Below are 19,585 nucleotides of genomic sequence, written 5' to 3'. Positions count from 1 at the left end.
ACTTGACCTTACACACATCCGTAATACTTAGCAAGACTGCAAAACCATCGGTAACATCGAGTACCATCGGAGCCTCACCCACACTTGCACAAGGTCTGACCTTACTCAGGAATTGCTAACCTCATCGCACACAGTGAGAGCTCAAGCTGCGTATGGCATCACAGTGGCTACTTTATGCACGCCCCTGCAACAACGTTCAAACGCACTGGCACGCCTGCGTTTCGCCGATCACCTCGCTGTCACCACCCCCAAGCAGTACTTCCTGTCAATCACTCTGCGATGTGTCTGCGTAGTCACTGCGATCGCAATCCCGATCACAGTGGAGTGTTCGTAGCACGCGCAGTGTGATACATACGCATGTACAGAAAGCAACAATCGGCCGATTGCATGCGTAATCGCAGTTGTGATTGCTGCTGAATCAGGTCCTACAGTACATACCTAATTATTGTTTACTTATAGGGAATCTACAACACTCTCTTGTAACTTATGCAAGAAGCACAAAGACAATGCTGAAGAACATGATGGAAGAACATCAAAGATCTCTGGAATTCCTCTCCAATCAGGTGCAATCATTTTAACAAAAGCAGTTGATACTTGATCATTGCATTATATGCCATTAGACCTATATTCAGGTAGGTAACAAAGTATCACTTGATCCATGGATATAAATGTGTAATATTGGGCCTGGTTCAGAGTTGTACACTAATACCACTGCCACTGTGTCTGTGTACGCAGCTGCTATGCGAAAATAGGCAAATGCCGCAGGCCAATTCCAAGTTGCTGCCTACAGAGACTCGCCATCGGTCACAAATGAGACATCGGAGCCATTTTTCTTGCGTATGGGATCGCAGACGCCTGCGTTCTTTGCCGTTATTCCCGTTACCTTCCACAAAACTCTCCCTGACTGTCAGTAACACTGCAAGTAAAAAAATAGCTGGGACTGACTGTGGTAATGTACCTAGACACATGCGCAGTGCAACTTAAATGCATTCGCAGTTTACCGATAATTGCTCAACTGCGTAAATATCCACATAACGTACAAAATCTGAATCTAGCCCATTATCCACTATTAGAACATATGAGAAAAAGGGATACAGTCAGTATCCCAGCGGCCGCGATGCCGGCACTGATATTACCGGGCGCTGGAATCCCGACACCTATCACAATCCTGGCAACGACATCCAGACCGCCGGGATACCGAAGGTAAGTAGCCAGGTGCGGGGGTGTTAGGGTACAGGGTTAGGCATGAGGGGGATGGTTAGGCACTAAGGGGGGAGGGTTAGGTTTAGGTTCAAGCACTGGGGGGGGAATTAGGGTTAGGCACCAAAGAAGGAGGATTAGGTTAGGAATAGGGGGAGGGTTAGTATATTGAACAGCAAGTGTCAGTATGTTGGCCTTGTCGGGATGCCTGTGTCGGGATTCTAACAGTCAAAATACCAACTGCCGGCATCCCATACCGATTCTGTCAAAAATAACTATGACCTAAAACCATCAAAGAGCAGTTAAAAAATAAATAGGTTTCTTACTTTGCTTGAAAACTACTAATTGCTCTGCTTACATCCACATATTTTTTTGTATTATTAAACTGGGTTTACTAAAATGTGTAACTTATCTTTAGGCAATAACCCAGCCATCATAATGCCCTAGAATTGAGCATCCCGGCATATTCTGATTGTCCAGTTGTCCAGAGCCACCACATTACGTTACAGTGCTTTATGCAGAGTCATCACATTAGTCATTACCCCACTGGAGCGTACAGCAAGTGCCCATGGCCAGCCCTTTCTATATTTTTTTTTTGTGAAAACTTTGTTCCATATAGAGGAACACAATACATTTGTGTGACAATGACAAGCATCTATACGCGTACAATGTGCACTATTACAGGAGCTACTGACTGTTTAAGTATACTTATCCATCTTATTATTGCACCTATAGGTGAGTGAATTAACCAATAAGGTTCTTCTTTTGAATGCAGAAGTCTTGAAAAAACCTACAGATCCTTTTCTTCATAGACCTATTCAGACGCATGGTAAGAATATTGCTTTTACGGAACGTTATTCACGTATACAAAAAATTATAATGATAAGTGGCAGGAGGGAATTATTGCTCAATATTGGGGCTAATTTGTTGGTCATTAATGGATGCCCTCGAGGTTATATCAGTGGCTCTATTCAAGCAATGGATCACATGGCAACCTCCTAACAACTTTAAGTAGCTGTAAGTGAATAAATTGGATGAGATCTGATCATTCAAGTATGGACTGGAAGGTGCTTGAAAACGGGGAGTGGAGATCCGATCGCAAGCGTGCTTAAAGGTCAAAATGGGCGTTTTATGGGTGTGCATATTTAAAACAGCAGCGTCATTGACCACGTCACTGGGTTTTTTAAAAGCCAGAACTGCTCGCAAAATTGTGGTAGCAAAGACCAACCACAAGAATAGCGAGCAGTTCATACCCTGTTTGATGTACTCGATTAATCTAATAAATAGCGGACATGGCGTAGGATGCGAGCGGCCAGGGGGCGTAGTTTCCCAAAAAACGCTCGTTCAGACCTAGAGGCGTGAACAGACCGCAAACAGCAAACGGTTCATTTGAATAGCCACCCCTATATTCAGGACGAGCGAGCGCTAATTGCGTCCGAGTCTGAATGAGGGCCAAAAACAGTTGACAGTGTGAGCTGAGCTTTCTCAGATATATGGCAACATGCAGTAATCAGAAAGTAAGCTTTATTCAAAGAACTGTGCTGACAATCAAGAAGGCTAAGACAGCTCAGGTCATTCTATATTATTACACCTCAGTGTTTCTGCAGCTCTGTTCTGTCCCTTCCCCACCTGCCCCTGTCCTTCCTCCCTTCCTGCATGCTTACCCGTTTGCGGCTGGTCTCTGCCATAGAACAGAGGTTCCCAAACTCAGGGCCTGATTCAGAGCCGGACGCTCTGAACGAGCGTCCACTCTGAATCAGGGCGTTTTTTTTTTTTTTTTGTGCGTCCTTCTGGACGCTCGCATAGCTGTGGGTTACCACCCACAGCTTATGCGAGCGTCCATGATGATGGTCGCGATGGTCAAGACTTGCGGTAGGGTCTCGTTGCCGCAAGCCCTGGAGTGATTTTGGCTCTATCAGAGCCAAAATCACTCCCACTGACATCACTAGTGATGTCAGTGGGGCCGGACCCAGACGGTAGGCGTTCCCATGGGAACGCCTCCGTCTGGGCAGCCAAGCCCTTGGCACGCCCACCAAAGGGGGCTTGCTGTCACTCACCATCGACAGCACGCCGCCTTTGGTGCGAGACCCGGAGCGACGGCTTCCCCGTCGCTCGCTGGGTCTCGCGCATGCGCACGACGGAGCTCCCTCCGTCGTGCGCATGCGCACTTGGGCACCATCGACCCGCTTGCAAGCGTACAGCGCTCGCGAGTGGGTCTGAATGAGACCCTCAGTCCTCAAGGCACACCTAATAGTCCAGGTTTTAAGGATATCGATCCTTGAGCACAGGTGACTCATCAGATGGCGTTTGCTCCTGTTCGCAGCGCACACCCAGGTTGCGAAGAGGGTTCCTTTTGGATCCCTGCACCCCTCTCCGGCATCTTCCACTGGACATTGGGGCTTTGTGCGCCTGCGCAAACCCCAAAATGTGCATTTTATTCCCACAAATAAAACAACTAGGAGCTACAAAATACATTGCTAGATTACACTGTTCAATTTGATGTGTGACATTTGTACATCTGTGTGCGACTGAGTCTGAATCTGTGTACGAAGGGCTCCGAGGCAGCGGCCGCGGCTTTCCCTCACGCCAAGTTCCGTTGTGCTTCATCTGCACTTTAAAAGTGTGTTATACCAATTCCTGTGCGGTTAAAGTCACAGGCCACTGTCTCTGGTACACTGTGAGCGCTGCGTCTGCGTTGCAACTAAGTTAAAGAAAAATACGGTACGCTTCTCCTCTCAGAGTGCCTTGCGAAATACTGCGTACAGACAACCAGTAAGTGAGGACACATCTGTAACTGCTACATTTCACTGTTAAAAGTCTAAAAGGGCAAATTGAAGCGGCAGCTGTATGAAAAATGGCTACTGATTGTATGGATACAACAAATACTGTAGCTTTTCCTCCTTATTTTTGTACATAGGGTTTGATTGCACTGATATTAAGGACAATTTTGGACCAATTTCAAAAGCTCCAAGTGGTATATACATAATACAACCAGAAGGGACAAATTTTTCATTTGAGGTAATTAAGTTCAAAACTATTAATTTCTAGTCGTATGGAAGGAAATGTTTAATATAAAAAGATACAGTTAAAGAGTATAATTTAGATTGAAAGCGTCATTAAGGAACTAAGGGCCTGATTCAGACCCGGTCGCAAGCGCTGAGCGCTCGCAACCGGGTCGATGGTGACCCACAGCAAATGGGCAATACGTCGCTCCGGGTCTCGCACCAAAGGGCGAGCTGTCGATGTTGAGCGACAGCTTGCCCCTTTTGGAGGGCGGGACGGGGGGGTGGCTGCCCATACGGAGGCGTTCCCGAGGGAACGCTTGGGCCCCAATGACATCACAAGTGATGTCAGTGGAGAGCTTCCTGCTCTGTTAGAGCCGAAAGCTCTCTGTGGCTTGCGATGAATGAGACCCTACCACAAGGGTCTCGTCGCAAGCCCGATGGTCTTGACCATCGCGACCATTATCATGGCCGCTCGCTATAGCTGTTGGTGGTCACCCACAGCTATGCGAGTGGCCAAGAGGCCGCTCCCAAAAAAACCAAACACGGCCCTGATTCAGAGCGAGCGGCTCTGAATCAGGCCCTAATACTCTGCGGCCCAAATGTAACAGGTTCCGACTTACTGGTTCCTGCGCGATGCTGGATATATAGCTGCGAGATGTAAAGGCAAGACCGGGATATTTTTTGCCTTAAAACTAATTGGCGCTGTGAATGTAGCGGCTATATCACTGGAATGACGCTTGGACCAGCAAATGGGAGCCTATTACATGGGGGCTTTGGTCTTGAATACATATAAGGTAAAACAGGAGATATGGTAAGAACTTACCTTTGTTATCTCCGTTTCTACGAAGTCCTTAGGGTCCACAGGGATACCTTGGGGTATAGGGCTTGGCTCCAGCCAAGGGCACCACAGAGTTAAAAATTCTCTCCCAGGATGCACCGGGCCCCCTCCTATACTCCGCCCCCAGGCCAAGGCACCTCAGTTTTAGTATCAAGCCATAGGCCGGGAGAGAGGAAAAAAGGAAGAAGAAAGTCTGGAACACACAAGATTCACATTCTCTTAGAAAAGGGAGACAGAAACTGGTGACCAGAACAACACCCTACGGAAGCACAGGGCATCAGGACGGGCGCCCTGTGGACCCTAATGACTTCGTAGAAACGGAGATAACAAAGGTAAGTTCTTACCATATCTCCTGTTTTCTACCTCAGGGTCCTTAGGGATCCACAGGGATACCTTGGGGATGTCCCAAAGCAGTATCCTTCAAGGGAGGGGACGCTCTTGTGCCGAGAGGAGAATCCGCCGCCCAAAGGAAGCATCCTGAGAAGCAAATGTGTCAAAGGCGTAATGCTTGACGAAATATGGACAGAGAACCACGTGGCCGCCTTACATAGCTGAAGAGCTGAGGCGCCACGTCGAGCTGCCCACGAATGTCCCACAGATCTGTGTAGAATGAGCTTTCACCGAGGGTGGCACTGGAAGTCCCTCGTGAGTGTATGCCTCAGAGATCGCCATGCAGATCCAGCATGCCAAAGTCTGTTTATTGGCAGGCCAACCCCTCCTATGAAATCCATATAGGACGAACAAAGAGTCTGATTTTCTCAAAGAACTGGTACGGTCCACGTAAATCCGCAGAGCCCGTACCACATCCAAAGAAGCCTCACCAGCTGAGAGATCAGATGAATTAAAGGCTGGGACCACAATTTCCTCGTTAATGTGGAAACTAGACACTACTTTAGGAAGGAATTCGGGACGGGTACGAAGTACCGCCCTATCCGAATGAAAAATTAGAAATGGGGGACGACACGAAAGAGCCCCCAAATCTGACACCCTTCTGGCTGAAGCAATAGCCAAAAGGAACACTGTTTTTGCTGTAAGCCATTTTAGATCCACAGAACCCAAAGGTTCAAATGGAGGATCCTGTAGCGCCTTCAGAACCACAGCCAGATCCCATGGAGCTACCGGATGGATATAGGGAGGCTGGATGTGAAGGACACCCTGCATAAAGGTACGGATATCAGGCCGTATAGCAATCCTTTGTTGAAACAAAACCAACAGGGCAGAAACATGTACCCTCAGTGAAGAAAGGCGTAGACCTAAATCCAAGCCTGCCTGAAGGAAAGCCAACACTCTCGATATTCTAAACTCGTGAGGATCGTATGCTTTAGGGCGACACCACTCAAAATAGGTATGCCATACCCTGTGGTAAATTCTAGCTGAAACCGGCTTACGAGCATGTAACATGGTATTGACCACTGCTCTAGAGAAACCCTTGGACCTCAAGAGGGAAGTCTCAAGAGCCACGCCGTCAAAGATAGCCGACTAAGGTCCGGGTAGAGACAAGGACCCTGAGACAATAAGTCCGGCCTCTGAGGTAACAGCCAAGGAGTGTCGATGGATAGACACTGGAGATCCGAGTACCAACTCATTCTGGGCCATGCAGGGGCCACAAGCAGGATCTTGCCTCCTTCCTGCCTGAACTTTCAAATTACTTGTGGCAGCAGGGAGAATGGAGGGAACAGGTACGCGAATTGGAAGTTCCATCGTGCCGACAGAGCGTCCACCAGGAAAGCTCCTGCGTCTCTTGTTCCGGATCCGTACGCCCACAGCTTACGGTTGTGTCTGGAGGCCATGAGGTCTATTTTGGGAAGACCCCACTTGTCCACCAGGAGTTGGAACTCCTCCTGGTGAAGAGACCATTCCCCCGGGTGTACACCGGCCCTGGAAGACATGTGGGCCTGTCACAGCGCCCCAGCCCCGAAGGCAAGCATCCGTTGTTAGAAGGACCCAATCCGAAATCCAAAACGGATGTCCCCTGCTGAGATGAGACTTTTGTAACCACCACGTCAAAGACAGGCGCACTTCCGGAGTGAGCCTGATCATCTGCGTCTTTATTCTACGGGGATTTCTGTCCCATCTGGACAGGATCAACATTTGTAGAGGCCTGGAGTGGAACTGGGCATACTCCACCATGTCGAACGTTGACACCATGGATCCCAGTAACTTCATCGCCAAGAGAAGAGACACTCGGCGACTGCTTAGAACATTGCGTATCTTGGACTGCAACAGGGCTATCTTTTCCTCCGTCAAGAAGATCCTCTGTTGCTGAGAGTCCAACAATGCCCCGAGATGGACCATTCTCTGAGAAGGAATTAGAGAGGACTTCTTCCAATTCACTATCCAGCCGTGAGCCTGCAATACCGATATTGTCAGTTGTAGATGGCTGCAAAGGACTTGTGGCGACCCTGCAAACAACAGAAGGTCGTCCAAGTAAGGTAACAGGCGAACTCCCTGCAACCGCAGGTGTGCCGCCATGACCGCCATTACTTTTGTGAACACCCGAGGAGCCATGGAAAGCCCAAACGGTAGGGCCTGAAACTGGTAATGGAGGTCCAACACTGTAAATCTGAGGTAACGCTGATGAACCCTGGCAATGGGGATATGCAGGTAAGCATCCTGAATATCCAGGGACACCATAAAATCCCCAGGCTGCATAGCTAAAACAATAGAACGCAGAGTCTCCATCCGGAACCGAGGAACCCTTAAAAACTTGTTCAGGGACTTGAGGTTGAGTATAGGTCGGTATGATCCATTTGGTTTTTGAACCAGAAAAAGGTTGGAGTAATATCCGGTCCCTCTCAGGGATAACGGACCAGGTTCTATTACTCCCATTTGAAGCATAGAACGCACCGACTCTTGGATCGCTAGAGCCTTCGTTGGAACTGAAGGACCTGCTGTTACAAAGAACTGATGAGGAGGCCTTCTGCAGAAAGAGAGGGCATATCCTTGAGATACCACCTCCCGTACCCAAGTGTCTGTGGTGGTTTTGAACCAACACTGGGCGTATTGCAGAAGTCGGCCTCCCACCCTGGGATCCCCCAAGGGGAGGCCCAACCCGTCAAGCTGAGGGTTTGTCGTCCGGCTTGGCAGCTGGACGTCTGGTACTCCAAGCTTGCTTCTTGATCTTAGCGGTCTTTTTGGGACCTGAAGGTCTCGGAAAGGACTGAACCCTAGGTTTTCCTGGAGGACGATAGGGCCGAAAGGACGGATTTTTAGACCCAGACGGAGTCGGGGCTGAGGGTAGACATGCAGATTTGGCAGCCGCCAACGTTTCTACTATTTTGTCCAAGGCTGGTCCAAACAGGACCTGTCCATTGTAGGGTAAGCATTCCAAGCCTTTCTTGGATTCAGCGTCCGCCCTCCACGAACGTAACCACAAGGAGCGTCGAGCGGCCAAAGCCGCCGCAGAAATCCTAGAAGTAAGCAGGCTCAAATCCTGCTTCGTTAATATACGTAGCGGAATCCCGAAGGTTACCCACTAACATAACCTGTTCGCTGGTACCCTCAGAAGCAAATGATGCTTCCAAAGCGTCCGCCCACCTTTCCATAGCCTGGGCCACCCAGCACACAGCCATAGCTGGTCTAGATGCTCCTCCAGCAAGGGAATAAATAGACTTAAGGCACACCTCCACCTTACGGTCTGTAGTATCCGTTAGAGAAGACATAGATGGCATAGGCAAAGTTGCGCTCTTTACTAAGCGCATAACGTGAGAATCCACCTGAGGAGGAGACTCCCATTTAGTGAAGTAATCTTCCGCAAAGGGATAAGTACGTGCCAGACGCTTGTGAGGTTGAAATCTTTTTCCTGGAGATTTCCAGGCCTCCTCCATGTGATCAACTAGCTGACCAGATAGAGGGAAAACTGCTGCAGCTCCTTTAACCTCTTTAAAATAAGCATGAGTAGGCGCTGCAGGTAAGTTGTCGTCAGTAATTACCATGGCCGCACGGACTGCCCGTATGAGGCCTGGAATGTAAATACTAGACTTAGCCTCTGCTTGAGGAGTGTCAGTGTCCGAAAAATCTACAATTTTGCCCTCATCAGACGACCCGTCATCCTCATCATCCTGAGCGGATGGATATGACAATAACGGTCTTTTAGCAGGTCTAGATTGATCCTGCTGAGTGCTCCGCACCCCAGAATCAGACAAACCTGGGTCAGCCTGATTAAGGACCTGTTGCGGGGGGCACTGCATTACTATCGGTCCCGGAACTCCCAGAACAGGAGGCAGGACTACCGCCTGCTGTGCAAACCCCAATTGTGGAAACGTAGGAGGGGCTGCAAGCCTATTTACAAGAACAGTCAGGGCTTGTGCAAAACAAGCCCAAGGTGGTTCCTGAGAGGTGCTGGGTAAAGCAGAGGTACCAGGGAAGGCCAAACATGCAGCACATAACCCATCCTGGAGTACCGCCCCCTCCCCCACACCTGCTTTACATCTGGAGCAGGAAAATAGGAGAAGTGCTCCTCTAACAGAGTCCTCACTGGACATAGTGGTATGTGACACTCCTCTCACAGAAATATCTAAAACTGTGAGGTAAATTCCTACCCTGACAGTACTGGCACTGAGAGGGCTTGTCAGGAGGAAGAGATAGGGATAGTAAAATGGCTGACAGGAGAAAGATCAGGCACACAGCGCTAGCATAAAGTCACATACCATGCAGAAAACCCTGCACTAACTGCACTACCACATACACAGACTTACAGCCTGGCAGTGATAGCGCTACATACGCTGACCTTTACTGGAGGAGAGGTATGTAAGGGGCACCCCAGGCTCTGCACCCTGTCACCACAGGGTGCAGAGCCTGGGGTGCCCCTTACATACCTCCGGCGGCCATTTTATGTGACAGCGTCTTGTCACATAAAATGGCCGCCGGAGGATGAAGGGTGGCGGGCTTGGGGAGGATCACTGCCTCAGCCCGCCAAAAGCCTTAATGTAAGGCGCCGACAGCAGTGATGGGGAGGAGCCTCCTGTGCGCTATAGGGAAGTCGTCCTCCCCTGGCAGGCCATTAACCCCCCGGGATGCTGGAGCGTGTTCCGCAACGCTCCAGCCCCGTATCCCTGGTGGTCTAGTGGAGAGCGCAGGCATCCGCCTGGCTCCACTATACTGCCGTCCCCAGGGAGCCCCCAGCCCTGGGGACGCCGGACTGTGATTCAGCGGGCGCCTACCACAGATGCCCGCTGCTTACCTTTGCTGCCCCCCGTACATCCGGCCACAGCCCAAGGCCCCCCGGGGGTTCCGCTAGCTGTAACCCCCAAGAGCCTGCCAAGCTCCCCGGATCACTACCGGTGGTCGGCGCCGGCGGGGGTGTCGGAGCGGTAGCATGGACGTCCGCTGGACAGTCATATGCTACCGCTCTTGAAGATCTTCAGGGGCTGTTATACAGCCCCCCTCTGCGATGACCCAGCTTCCCGGCCGGGCACCTACTGAAAACTGAGGTGCCTTGGCCTGGGGGCGGGGTATAGGAGGGGGCCCGGTGCATCCTGGGAGATAATTTTTAACTCTGTGGTACCCATGGCTGGAGCCAAGCCCTATACCACAAGGTATCCCTGTGGATCCCTAAGGACCCTGAGGTAGAAAGTAGGATAGAGTAGGGGCTTTCAGAATGCATTATCCCCTTTGCTGCTAAGGAGAAGGGGGAAAAGAAGGATGGAATAGAGGGAGAATAAAAAAATATCCAATAACCTGTAACTGTGGCCACAATAACTAGCGACCTGGCGGTGACGGATCCAAAATACCAGTTACTGATATTGATGTTGGGATGTGACCAGGTCAAAAAGCTCCAAAAAGTTTACTTTTACTTTTGCCCACTACCACTTGTAAAGATGAATAAAAATCAGATTAGCAGCACGGAAGTGATATATTTTGTTTCTTAGTAGCTGATATATGTCCTTAACTCTACTCTAATACCTTATTAGGCATTCTGTGATATGGATTACAGAGGAGGAGGTTGGACCGTCCTTCAAAAGAGAATTGATGGAACAATTGATTTCCAGAGAACGTGGCTTGAATACATGGAAGGATTTGGGGAACTCTCAGGTAATGAAGTCTTTTATATATGTCCTGTCATGGTGGCACAGGGGTCGCTCTTTATACCACCCCCTTCATATCATACCGAAACTCACCATCAGTTTTATTCTCTGCACAAAAGTGAATTCATATATAAGGAGGGATGTGGGCGCTAGGTCCCTGTTTTCCGCCAGGGCTGTAAGAGGAAAGATGGAGCCCTGAGTAAAATGATTGCATGAAGCAGCTACAGGCCACCAGCAAGGGGAGAGGAATATGTTACAAGGTGGTATTGTAGCTGTAGGGTGGCATCATAAGGCAGCATAGGCAAACGCAGGGGGGGTTTCCGTCTGCCTGGAAACCCCCCTCCCCATCCCACACCATGACCACAATAGAAATAGTAATATAATAGATTGTTACTAGTGCTGCATGTTCTTCTCAGTATCACAAATGAAATAATTAGCACCACCTGTGGATCTTTTAACATGTATCAGCCAGTCATAAATAACCTGTGCACCAACTAGAATATCTGGAAAACATGCACTGTTAGAGATGCACTGCTATAGAGCCCAATATGTACATATATGTCCAGGGCAGTGCTAGGTTCTTCTGCTGCTCCTCCAGGCTCCTGGACTTGCTCCAATAGTCTGGAATGGTGCTCACATCTAAAATAAATGGCTTATTGTAATCTCTGGTCCTGTATATGCTGGAATTATGCAACACAATACACTTTGTATGACGCTTATTAAAGCTGGTTAAGTACTAGTTCTGCCCTTTTCATTGACAGGCCACACTCGCTCTTAAATTAAGACTTTGGAAAGCCCCCTCTGGAAATCCTGCGTTTGCCACTGGGCAGGAGCACTGCAAATCTTTACACCTGTGTATCATATACTAGTAATGGAAAAATAAACATTTGCCCATGGGCCACAATTTCTCCTGAGTCAGATCCCCCCTACACTGCACATGCAGCACTGGCTATTGCCGAATCTGCTGTCAAACTCCTTGTAACTAACACCAATTATTGTGTCCAACCTGGAGTAATGATGAGAGTGTCACAAGCGTGGAATTTAGGAGCTGTGTTCCCGGACTGGGCCTTGGATCTGTATTACTTGGCGCAGACGCTCGCTGGAGCAGACTTGGCTTAATGAAGTTTCTCCGCATGAGAGGGTGCAGCGAACTGACAGGAATTTGAGGAATGCGGCAGTAACGAGGTAGCTAGGAAGCTACGTGGAGCTGCTGGATAGCCGAGGGTAGACGTTGGTAGCTGAGTGGCTACGTGGAACGGCTGGATAGCCGTGGGTAGACGTTGGTAGCTGAGCGGCTACGTGGAGCGGCTGGATAGCCGTGGGTAGACGTTGGTAGCTGAGCGGCTACGTGGAGCGGCTGGATAGCCGTGGGTAGACGTTGGTAGCTGAGCAGCTACGTGGAGCGGCTGGATAGCCGTGGGTAGACGTTGGTAGCTGAGTGGCTACGTGGAGCGGCTGGATAGCCGTGGGTAGACGTTGGTAGCTGAGTGGCTACGTGGAGCGGCTGGATAGCCGTGGGTAGACGTTGGTAGCTGAGCGGCTACGTGGAGCGGCTGGATAGCCGTGGGTAGACGTTGGTAGCTGAGTGGCTACGTGGAGCGGCTGGATAGCCGTGGGTAGACGTTGGTAGCTGAGTGGCTATGTGGAGCGGCTGGATAGCCGTGGGTAGACGTTGGTAGCTGAGCGGCTACGTGGAGCGGCTGGTTAGCCGTGGGTAGACGTTGGTAGCTGAGCGGCTACGTGGAGCGGCTGGTTAGCCGTGGGTAGACGTTGGTAGCTGAGTGGCTACGTGGAGTGGCTGGATAGCCGTGGGTAGACGTTGGTAGCTGAGCGGCTACGTGGAGCGGCTGGATAGCCGTGGGTAGACGTTGGTAGCTGAGCGGCTACGTGGAGCGGCTGGTTAGCCGTGGGTAGACGTTGGTAGCTGAGCGGCTACGTGGAGCGGCTGGATAGCCGTGGGTAGACGTTGGTAGCTGAGTGGCTACGTGGAGCGGCTGGTTAGCCGTGAGTAGACGTTGGTAGCTGAGCGGCTACGTGGAGCGGCTGGTTAGCCGTGGGTAGACGTTGGTAGCTGAGCGGCTACGTGGAGCGGCTGGATAGCCGTGGGTAGACGTTGGTAGCTGAGTGGCTACGTGGAGCGGCTGGTTAGCCGTGAGTAGACGTTGGTAGCTGAGCGGCTACGTGGAGCGGCTGGTTAGCCGTGGGTAGACGTTGGTAGCTGAGCGGCTACGTGGAGCGGCTGGAGCGCAGTGGGAAGGCTTGCTTAGCTAAACTAAGAAACTAGTTGCACTGGCAACTTGTGTGAGCATTGGGGATCCTTTTATAGTGGACACCGGGAGCTGACAGGCTGAGAGAGAAGGAGAAGGCTCCTCATTGGTGGTAGTGGGGTCACATGGGCAATCCAAGATGGCCGCGCCCATGGACCGGAGGACAGCGCTTCCTGGAGGTAGTCAGCAGGGACCAGCGGTCAGCAGGAACCGGCGTGGGAGCAGCACAGCAGCGGGACCCTCCAGAGGACAACAGCGGAGACTGCCTTGGGAGAAGAGGAACGAGCGTACAGCGCGGGAGCCGGAAAACAGCGCGGGTCAGCGACCGCACAGGTAAGCGACGGGGTCTGATTCTGGGGTCTCCAGGCCGGCGTGTGACAGTACCCCCTTCTTCAAGAGTGGCCACCGGACACTTCCTTGGTTTATGAGGAAATTTCACATGGAACGCTTTGACCAGACGGGGTGCGTGGACATCGGAGGCATTTATCCAGATTCGTTCCTCCGGACCATAATTCTTCCAGTCGATGAGGTATTGAAGACGGTTGTATCGACAACGGGAATCTAAGATTCTATCAACTTCGAACTCCTCTCCCTGCTGTGTTTGAACACTAGAAGCTTTAGGCAGGACCTTCTGAAATCGGTTTAAGACTAGTGGTTTTAAAAGAGAAATATGGAAAGAACTTGGAATGCGAAGAAATGGAGGAAGCTTTAACTTGTAAGCCACAGGATTCAAGACTTTGATGATTGGGAATGGACCAATGAATCGCGGAGCAAATTTCATCGAGGGTACTCGGAGTCTTAGGTTTCGGGTAGAGAGCCAGACCATATCCCCAGGTCGGAAATTTGGAACCGCTCGTCTTTGGCGGTCAGCAAATCTCTTGTACCGGGCTGACGTTTTAGTCAGAGAGGAACGAACCTTTTCCCAGATGTTGGAGAACCGTTGAAGGGACATTTTGGCCGCAGGCACATCTAATGTGGGAAGAAGAGGGAAATCTGGCACTCGAGGATGTTGACCAAAAACTGTAAAAAAAGGAGTTGAGCTGGTGGACGTGTGATAATGATTATTGTGGGCAAATTCGGCCCAAGGAAGAAGTTCAATCCAGTCATCTTGGGAGGAGGAGACAAAAGTGCGCAGGAACTGTTCCAGGTCTTGATTGACCCTTTCGGTCTGACCGTTGGTCTGGGGATGATAAGCGGTAGAAAATTTGAGTTTTACCTGAAGGGCTGAGCAGAGTGACCTCCAGAACTTCGCTACGAACTGTACTCCCTTGTCGGAGATGATCTCTTGAGGAAGGCCGTGGAGCTTGAAGATCTCTTTTATAAAGCTCTGGGCGAGTAGAGGTGCAGACGGAAGCCCAGTAAGTGGTACGAAATGAGCCATTTTAGAAAAACGATCCACGATAACCCAAATTGTGTTGTGGCCCCGAGATGGAGGTAGATCAGAGATGAAATCCATAGATAGGTGAGTCCATGGCTTAGATGGAATTGCAAGAGGTTGGAGTTGACCGTGTGGAACCCGCCGAGGTATCTTGTGTTGGGCACATTTGATGCATGAAGACACATAAGACCTGACGTCCTTTTTCATCGAAGACCACCAATAGGACCGCTGGATAAATTCTAGGGTTTTATCCATACCCAGGTGACCAGAGAACCGGGAAGCATGAGCCCAATGCAGTAACCTCTTGCGGAGTTCCGGAGCGACGAAAGTCTTCCCAACCGGGGGTATAGAAGATAATTGGGTAGAGGCGAAGAAAGCTGAATTCAAGATTGGTTGGGGCTGTTCCATGGGTAGATCAGGGTTGCTCGTCATGGAACGGGAGAGTGCGTTGGCTTTGAGGTTTTGTGAACCGGGGCGATAGGAGACTTTGAAGTTAAATCTGGAGAAAAACATTGCCCACCGGGCTTGACGAGGGTTCAAGCAATTTGCAGATTTAAGATAAAGGAGGTTCTTATGGTCAGTAAAAATGGTAATGGGGTAATGAGCTCCTTCTAGAAGATATCACCATTCTTCGAGGGCTAGTTTCATGGCGAGTAACTCTTGATCTCCAATGGTGTAGTTCTTCTCTGCAGGTAAAAACTTCCGGGAAAAGAAACCACAGGGATGAAGTTTTTCATCTTTAAATCGCTGGGAGAGCACTGCACCGACACCTTCAGAGGATGCGTCCACCTCCAGGATAAAGGGCCGGGTGGAGTCTGGTTGCTTTAAGAAGGGAGCGGAGATGAAGGCTTGCTTAAGGAGTTGAAATGCAGAGGTAGCTTCGACGGGACATATAGTTGGATCTGCTCCCTTGCGGGTGAGGGCTGTAATCGGAGCTACCAGAGTCGAGAAACCTTTTACAAACTTGCGATAGTAGTTGGCAAATCCTAGGAATCTTTGTATGGATTTTAAGGAAGAAGGAAGAGACCAATCAAGAATGGCTTGTAGTTTTGACGAATCCATTTGAAGGCCTGTTCCGGAGATAATGTATCCCAGGAATGGTACACTTGAGACCTCAAACAGACACTTCTCTAATTTGCAAAACAGTTGATTGGACCGCAACCTCAGAAGGACTTGTTTGACCTGGTCTCGATGAGTTTGGAGGTCTTGAGAAAAAATCAAAATGTCGTCTAAGTAAACGACCACACACTTGTACAAGAGGTCCCGGAAGATTTCATTGACGAAAAACTGGAAGACGGCCGGAGCATTACAGAGGCCGAAGGGCATAACGAGATACTCGTAGTGCCCATCCCTGGTGTTGAAGGCCGTTTTCCATTCATCGCCTGGACGGATACGAATTAAATTATAGGCTCCTCTTAGGTCGAGTTTGGAAAAAACTGTGGCTCCCTTGACTCTATCAAATAACTCTGTAATGAGAGGAAGAGGGTAGCGATTCTTAATAGTTATTTCATTAAGACCCCGGTAGTCAATACACGGACGCAAGCCACCATCTTTTTTTTTTACGAAGAAAAATCCAGCCCCTGCTGGAGACGTGGAAGGTCGAATGAAGCCTTTATTTAAGTTTTCCGTAATGTACTCCGACATGGCCTGAGTCTCAGGGAGAGATAGAGGGTAGGTTCGGCCTCTAGGAGGATTCTTCCCGGGAATCAGATCTATGGGACAGTCCCAATCACGATGGGGAGGTAACAGGTCTGCGCTCTGTTTGCTAAAGACGTCCTGAAACCCATCGTAGGCTTTGGGCAGGTCTGTAGAATCCCGTACAATGGAAGATCTGATAGGTATTACCCGCTGAAGGCAACCTTTGAAGCAATTGGAACCCCAGGAGATTATTTGCATGGTGGTCCAATCGATTTGAGGTGAATGTCTCTGTAGCCAGGGTAATCCGAGGACTAAAGAATGAGAGGCTTTGGGAATCACTAGGAAGGATAGTTGTTCGGAATGGAGCACCCCAATGGTAAGTTTAAGTGGTGTTGTACGATGGGTGATGGTTCCACTAGAAATGCGATTACCATCGATGGCGGTTAAAGTGATGACTCGAGGCAACGCTTCCATGGGGATTTGATGCTTCTGGACAAATTCAGTAGTGACAAAGTTCTCTGCCGCTCCGGAATCCAGGAGAGCTAATACAGCTTTGGAACCTCGAGGACACTTTAAATGAGCCTGGATGGTGGAATCAGACTTCCTTTGTGATTCAATGGCAACTCCTAACTTAACCTCTCTTTCATAAGTTAGGAGGAGGCGTTTCCCGGACGAATGGGACAAGTTTTAACTAAATGTTGAGGAGATCCGCAGTACATACAGAGGTTCTGCCTCTGCCTTTTCTGCCGCTCCTCAGCCGATAAATGAGAGCGGTTGACCTGCATGGGTTCTTCGCCCAGAGGAGGAGAGGGTAAGCGGGAAACTGGACGTGGCCTTCCACGATCAAATCTGCCTCTTTCCAAGGCACGCTCCCTGTGACGGAGATCCACCTTGTTGCAGAGAGAGATTAACCCATCCAAACTGGTTGGAAGGTCACGGGAAGCTAGGTCGTCTTTGAGCCTTTCAGAAAGGCCACTCCAGAAGGCAGCGATGAGGGCATCCTCGTTCCAATTGAGTTCTGAAGCCAGAGTCTGGAACTGGACTACGTATTGGCCGACGGTCCTGCTGCCCTGACGGAGGCGTAGAATATCAGCTGATGCGGAAGTGGTTCTTCCGGGTTCATCAAAGATTTTGCGAAATGTAGCAACAAATTCGGGGTAGTTGGAGAGCAGGGGATCAGACTTCTCCCAAAGGGGCGAGACCCAATCGAGTGCTTGGCCAGAGAGTAGAGAGATGATATATGCCACCCTGGTTCTGGCCATCGGAAAGTTGGCGGATTGTAGCTCGAATTGGATTTTGCATTGGTTTAAAAAACCCCTGCATAATTTGGGGTTGCCATCGAACTTGCTCGGAGGGGAAAGCTGAAGATGAGCAAGAGGTAGAACCGGAGGAGCAGGTGACACCACAGGAGGAGAGGCGGCTTGGGAGCCAGCGGGAGTGGGATGAGCCAGTAAGGACTGAATGTTGTCCAGGCATGACGACATATCTTGGATAAATTGGATCAGCTGAGCCTGAGAGGTCTCCTGTCTTTCCAGACGGGATAGTACATCCTGCGAGGCTTCTATCCCAGATCCTTGACCACTTGCCGAGTCCATCTGGCCAGTGCAAACTGTCACAAGCGTGTAATTTAGGAGCTGTGTTCCCGGACTGGGCCTTGGATCTGTATTACAGCAGCGAACTGACAGGAATTTGAGGAATGCGGCAGTAACGAGGTAGCTAGGAAGCTACGTGGAGCGGCTGGATAGCCGAGGGTAGACGTTGGTAGCTGAGTGGCTACGTGGAGCGGCTGGATAGCCGTGGGTAGACGTTAGTAGCTGAGTGGCTACGTGGAGCGGCTGGATAGCCGTGGGTAGACATTGGTAGCTGAGTGACTACATGGAGCGGCTGGATAGCCGTGGGTAGACGTTGGTAGCTGAGCGGCTACGTGGAGCGGCTGGATAGCCGTGGGTAGACGTTGGTAGCTGAGTGGCTACGTGGAGCGGCTGAATAGCCGTAGGTAGACGTTGGTAGCTGAGTGGCTACGTGGAGCGGCTGGATAGCCGTGGGTAGACGTTGGTAGCTGAGTGGCTACGTGGAGCGGCTGGATAGCCGTGGGTAGACGTTGGTAGCTGAGTGGCTACGTGGAGCGGCTGGATAGCCGTGGGTAGACGTTGGTAGCTGAGCGGCTACGTGGAGCGGCTGGTTAGCCGTGGGTAGACGTTGGTAGCTGAGCGGCTACGTGGAGCGGCTGGATAGCCGTGGGTAGACGTTGGTAGCTGAGTGGCTACGTGGAGCGGCTGGTCAGCCGTGGGTAGACGTTGGTAGCTGAGCGGCTAGTTAGCCGTGGGTAGACGTTGGTAGCTGAGCGGCTACGTGGAGCGGCTGGATAGCCGTGGGTAGACGTTGGTAGCTGAGCGGCTACGTGGAGCAGCTGGATAGCCGTGGGTAGCCGTTGGTAGCTGAGTGGCTACGTGGAGCGGCTGGATAGCCGTGGGTAGACGTTGGTAGCTGAGTGGCTACGTGGAGCGGCTGGTTAGCCGTGGGTAGACGTTGGTAGCTGAGTGGCTACGTGGAGCGGCTGGATAGCCGTGGGTAGACGTTGGTAGCTGAGTGGCTGGTTAGCCGTGGGTAGATGTTGGTAACTGAGTGGCTACGTGGAGCGGCTGGATAGCCGTGGGTAGACGTTGGTAGCTGAGTGGCTACGTGGAGCGGCTGGATAGCCGTGGGTAGACGTTGGTAGCTGAGCAGCTACGTGGAGCGGCTGGATAGCCGTGGGTAGACGTTGGTAGCTGAGCGGCTACGTGGAGCGGCTGGATAGCCGTGGGTAGACGTTGGTAGCTGAGTGGCTACGTGGAGCGGCTGGTTAGCCGTGGGTAGACGTTGGTAGCTGAGCGGCTGGTTAGCCGTGGGTAGATGTTGGTAGCTGAGTGGCTACGTGGAGCGGCTGGATAGCCGTGGGTAGACGTTGGTAGCTGAGTGGCTACGTGGAGCGGCTGGATAGCCGTGGGTAGACGTTGGTAGCTGAGTGGCTACGTGGAGCGGCTGGATAGCCATGGGTAGACGTTGGTAGCTGAGTGGCTACGTGGAGCAGCTGGATAGCCGTGGGTAGACGTTGGTAGCTGAGCGGCTACGTGGAGCGGCTGGTTAGCCGTGGGTAGACGTTGGTAGCTGAGTGGCTACGTGGAGCGGCTGGATAGCCGTGGGTAGACGTTGGTAGCTGAGTGGCTACGTGGAGCGGCTGGATAGCCGTGGGT

At 50.8% G+C, this 19,585-nt stretch overlaps 1 protein-coding gene across 1 annotated transcript in view; it reads left to right on the top strand.

The window, feature by feature from the left end:
- ANGPTL5 (angiopoietin like 5) overlaps positions 1–19,585 on the top strand; it is a 56,263-nt gene that overhangs the window by 22,569 nt on the left and 14,109 nt on the right. Inside the window, exons 3-6 of the mRNA XM_088456703.1 lie at positions 460–563; positions 1,936–2,029; positions 4,118–4,218; positions 10,956–11,076. Coding sequence (XP_088312829.1) covers positions 460–563; positions 1,936–2,029; positions 4,118–4,218; positions 10,956–11,076 — 420 coding nt within the window. The remainder of the gene's footprint in view (positions 1–459; positions 564–1,935; positions 2,030–4,117; positions 4,219–10,955; positions 11,077–19,585) is intronic.

Source organism: Taudactylus pleione, unplaced genomic scaffold (assembly GCF_031769625.1).
Source record: "Taudactylus pleione unplaced genomic scaffold, aTauple2 ptg000711l, whole genome shotgun sequence".
NCBI classification, from domain to species: domain Eukaryota; kingdom Metazoa; phylum Chordata; class Amphibia; order Anura; family Myobatrachidae; genus Taudactylus; species Taudactylus pleione.
The sequence above is the reverse complement of the archived record's forward strand: the minus strand, read 5'-3'. Positions and strand labels throughout refer to the sequence as shown.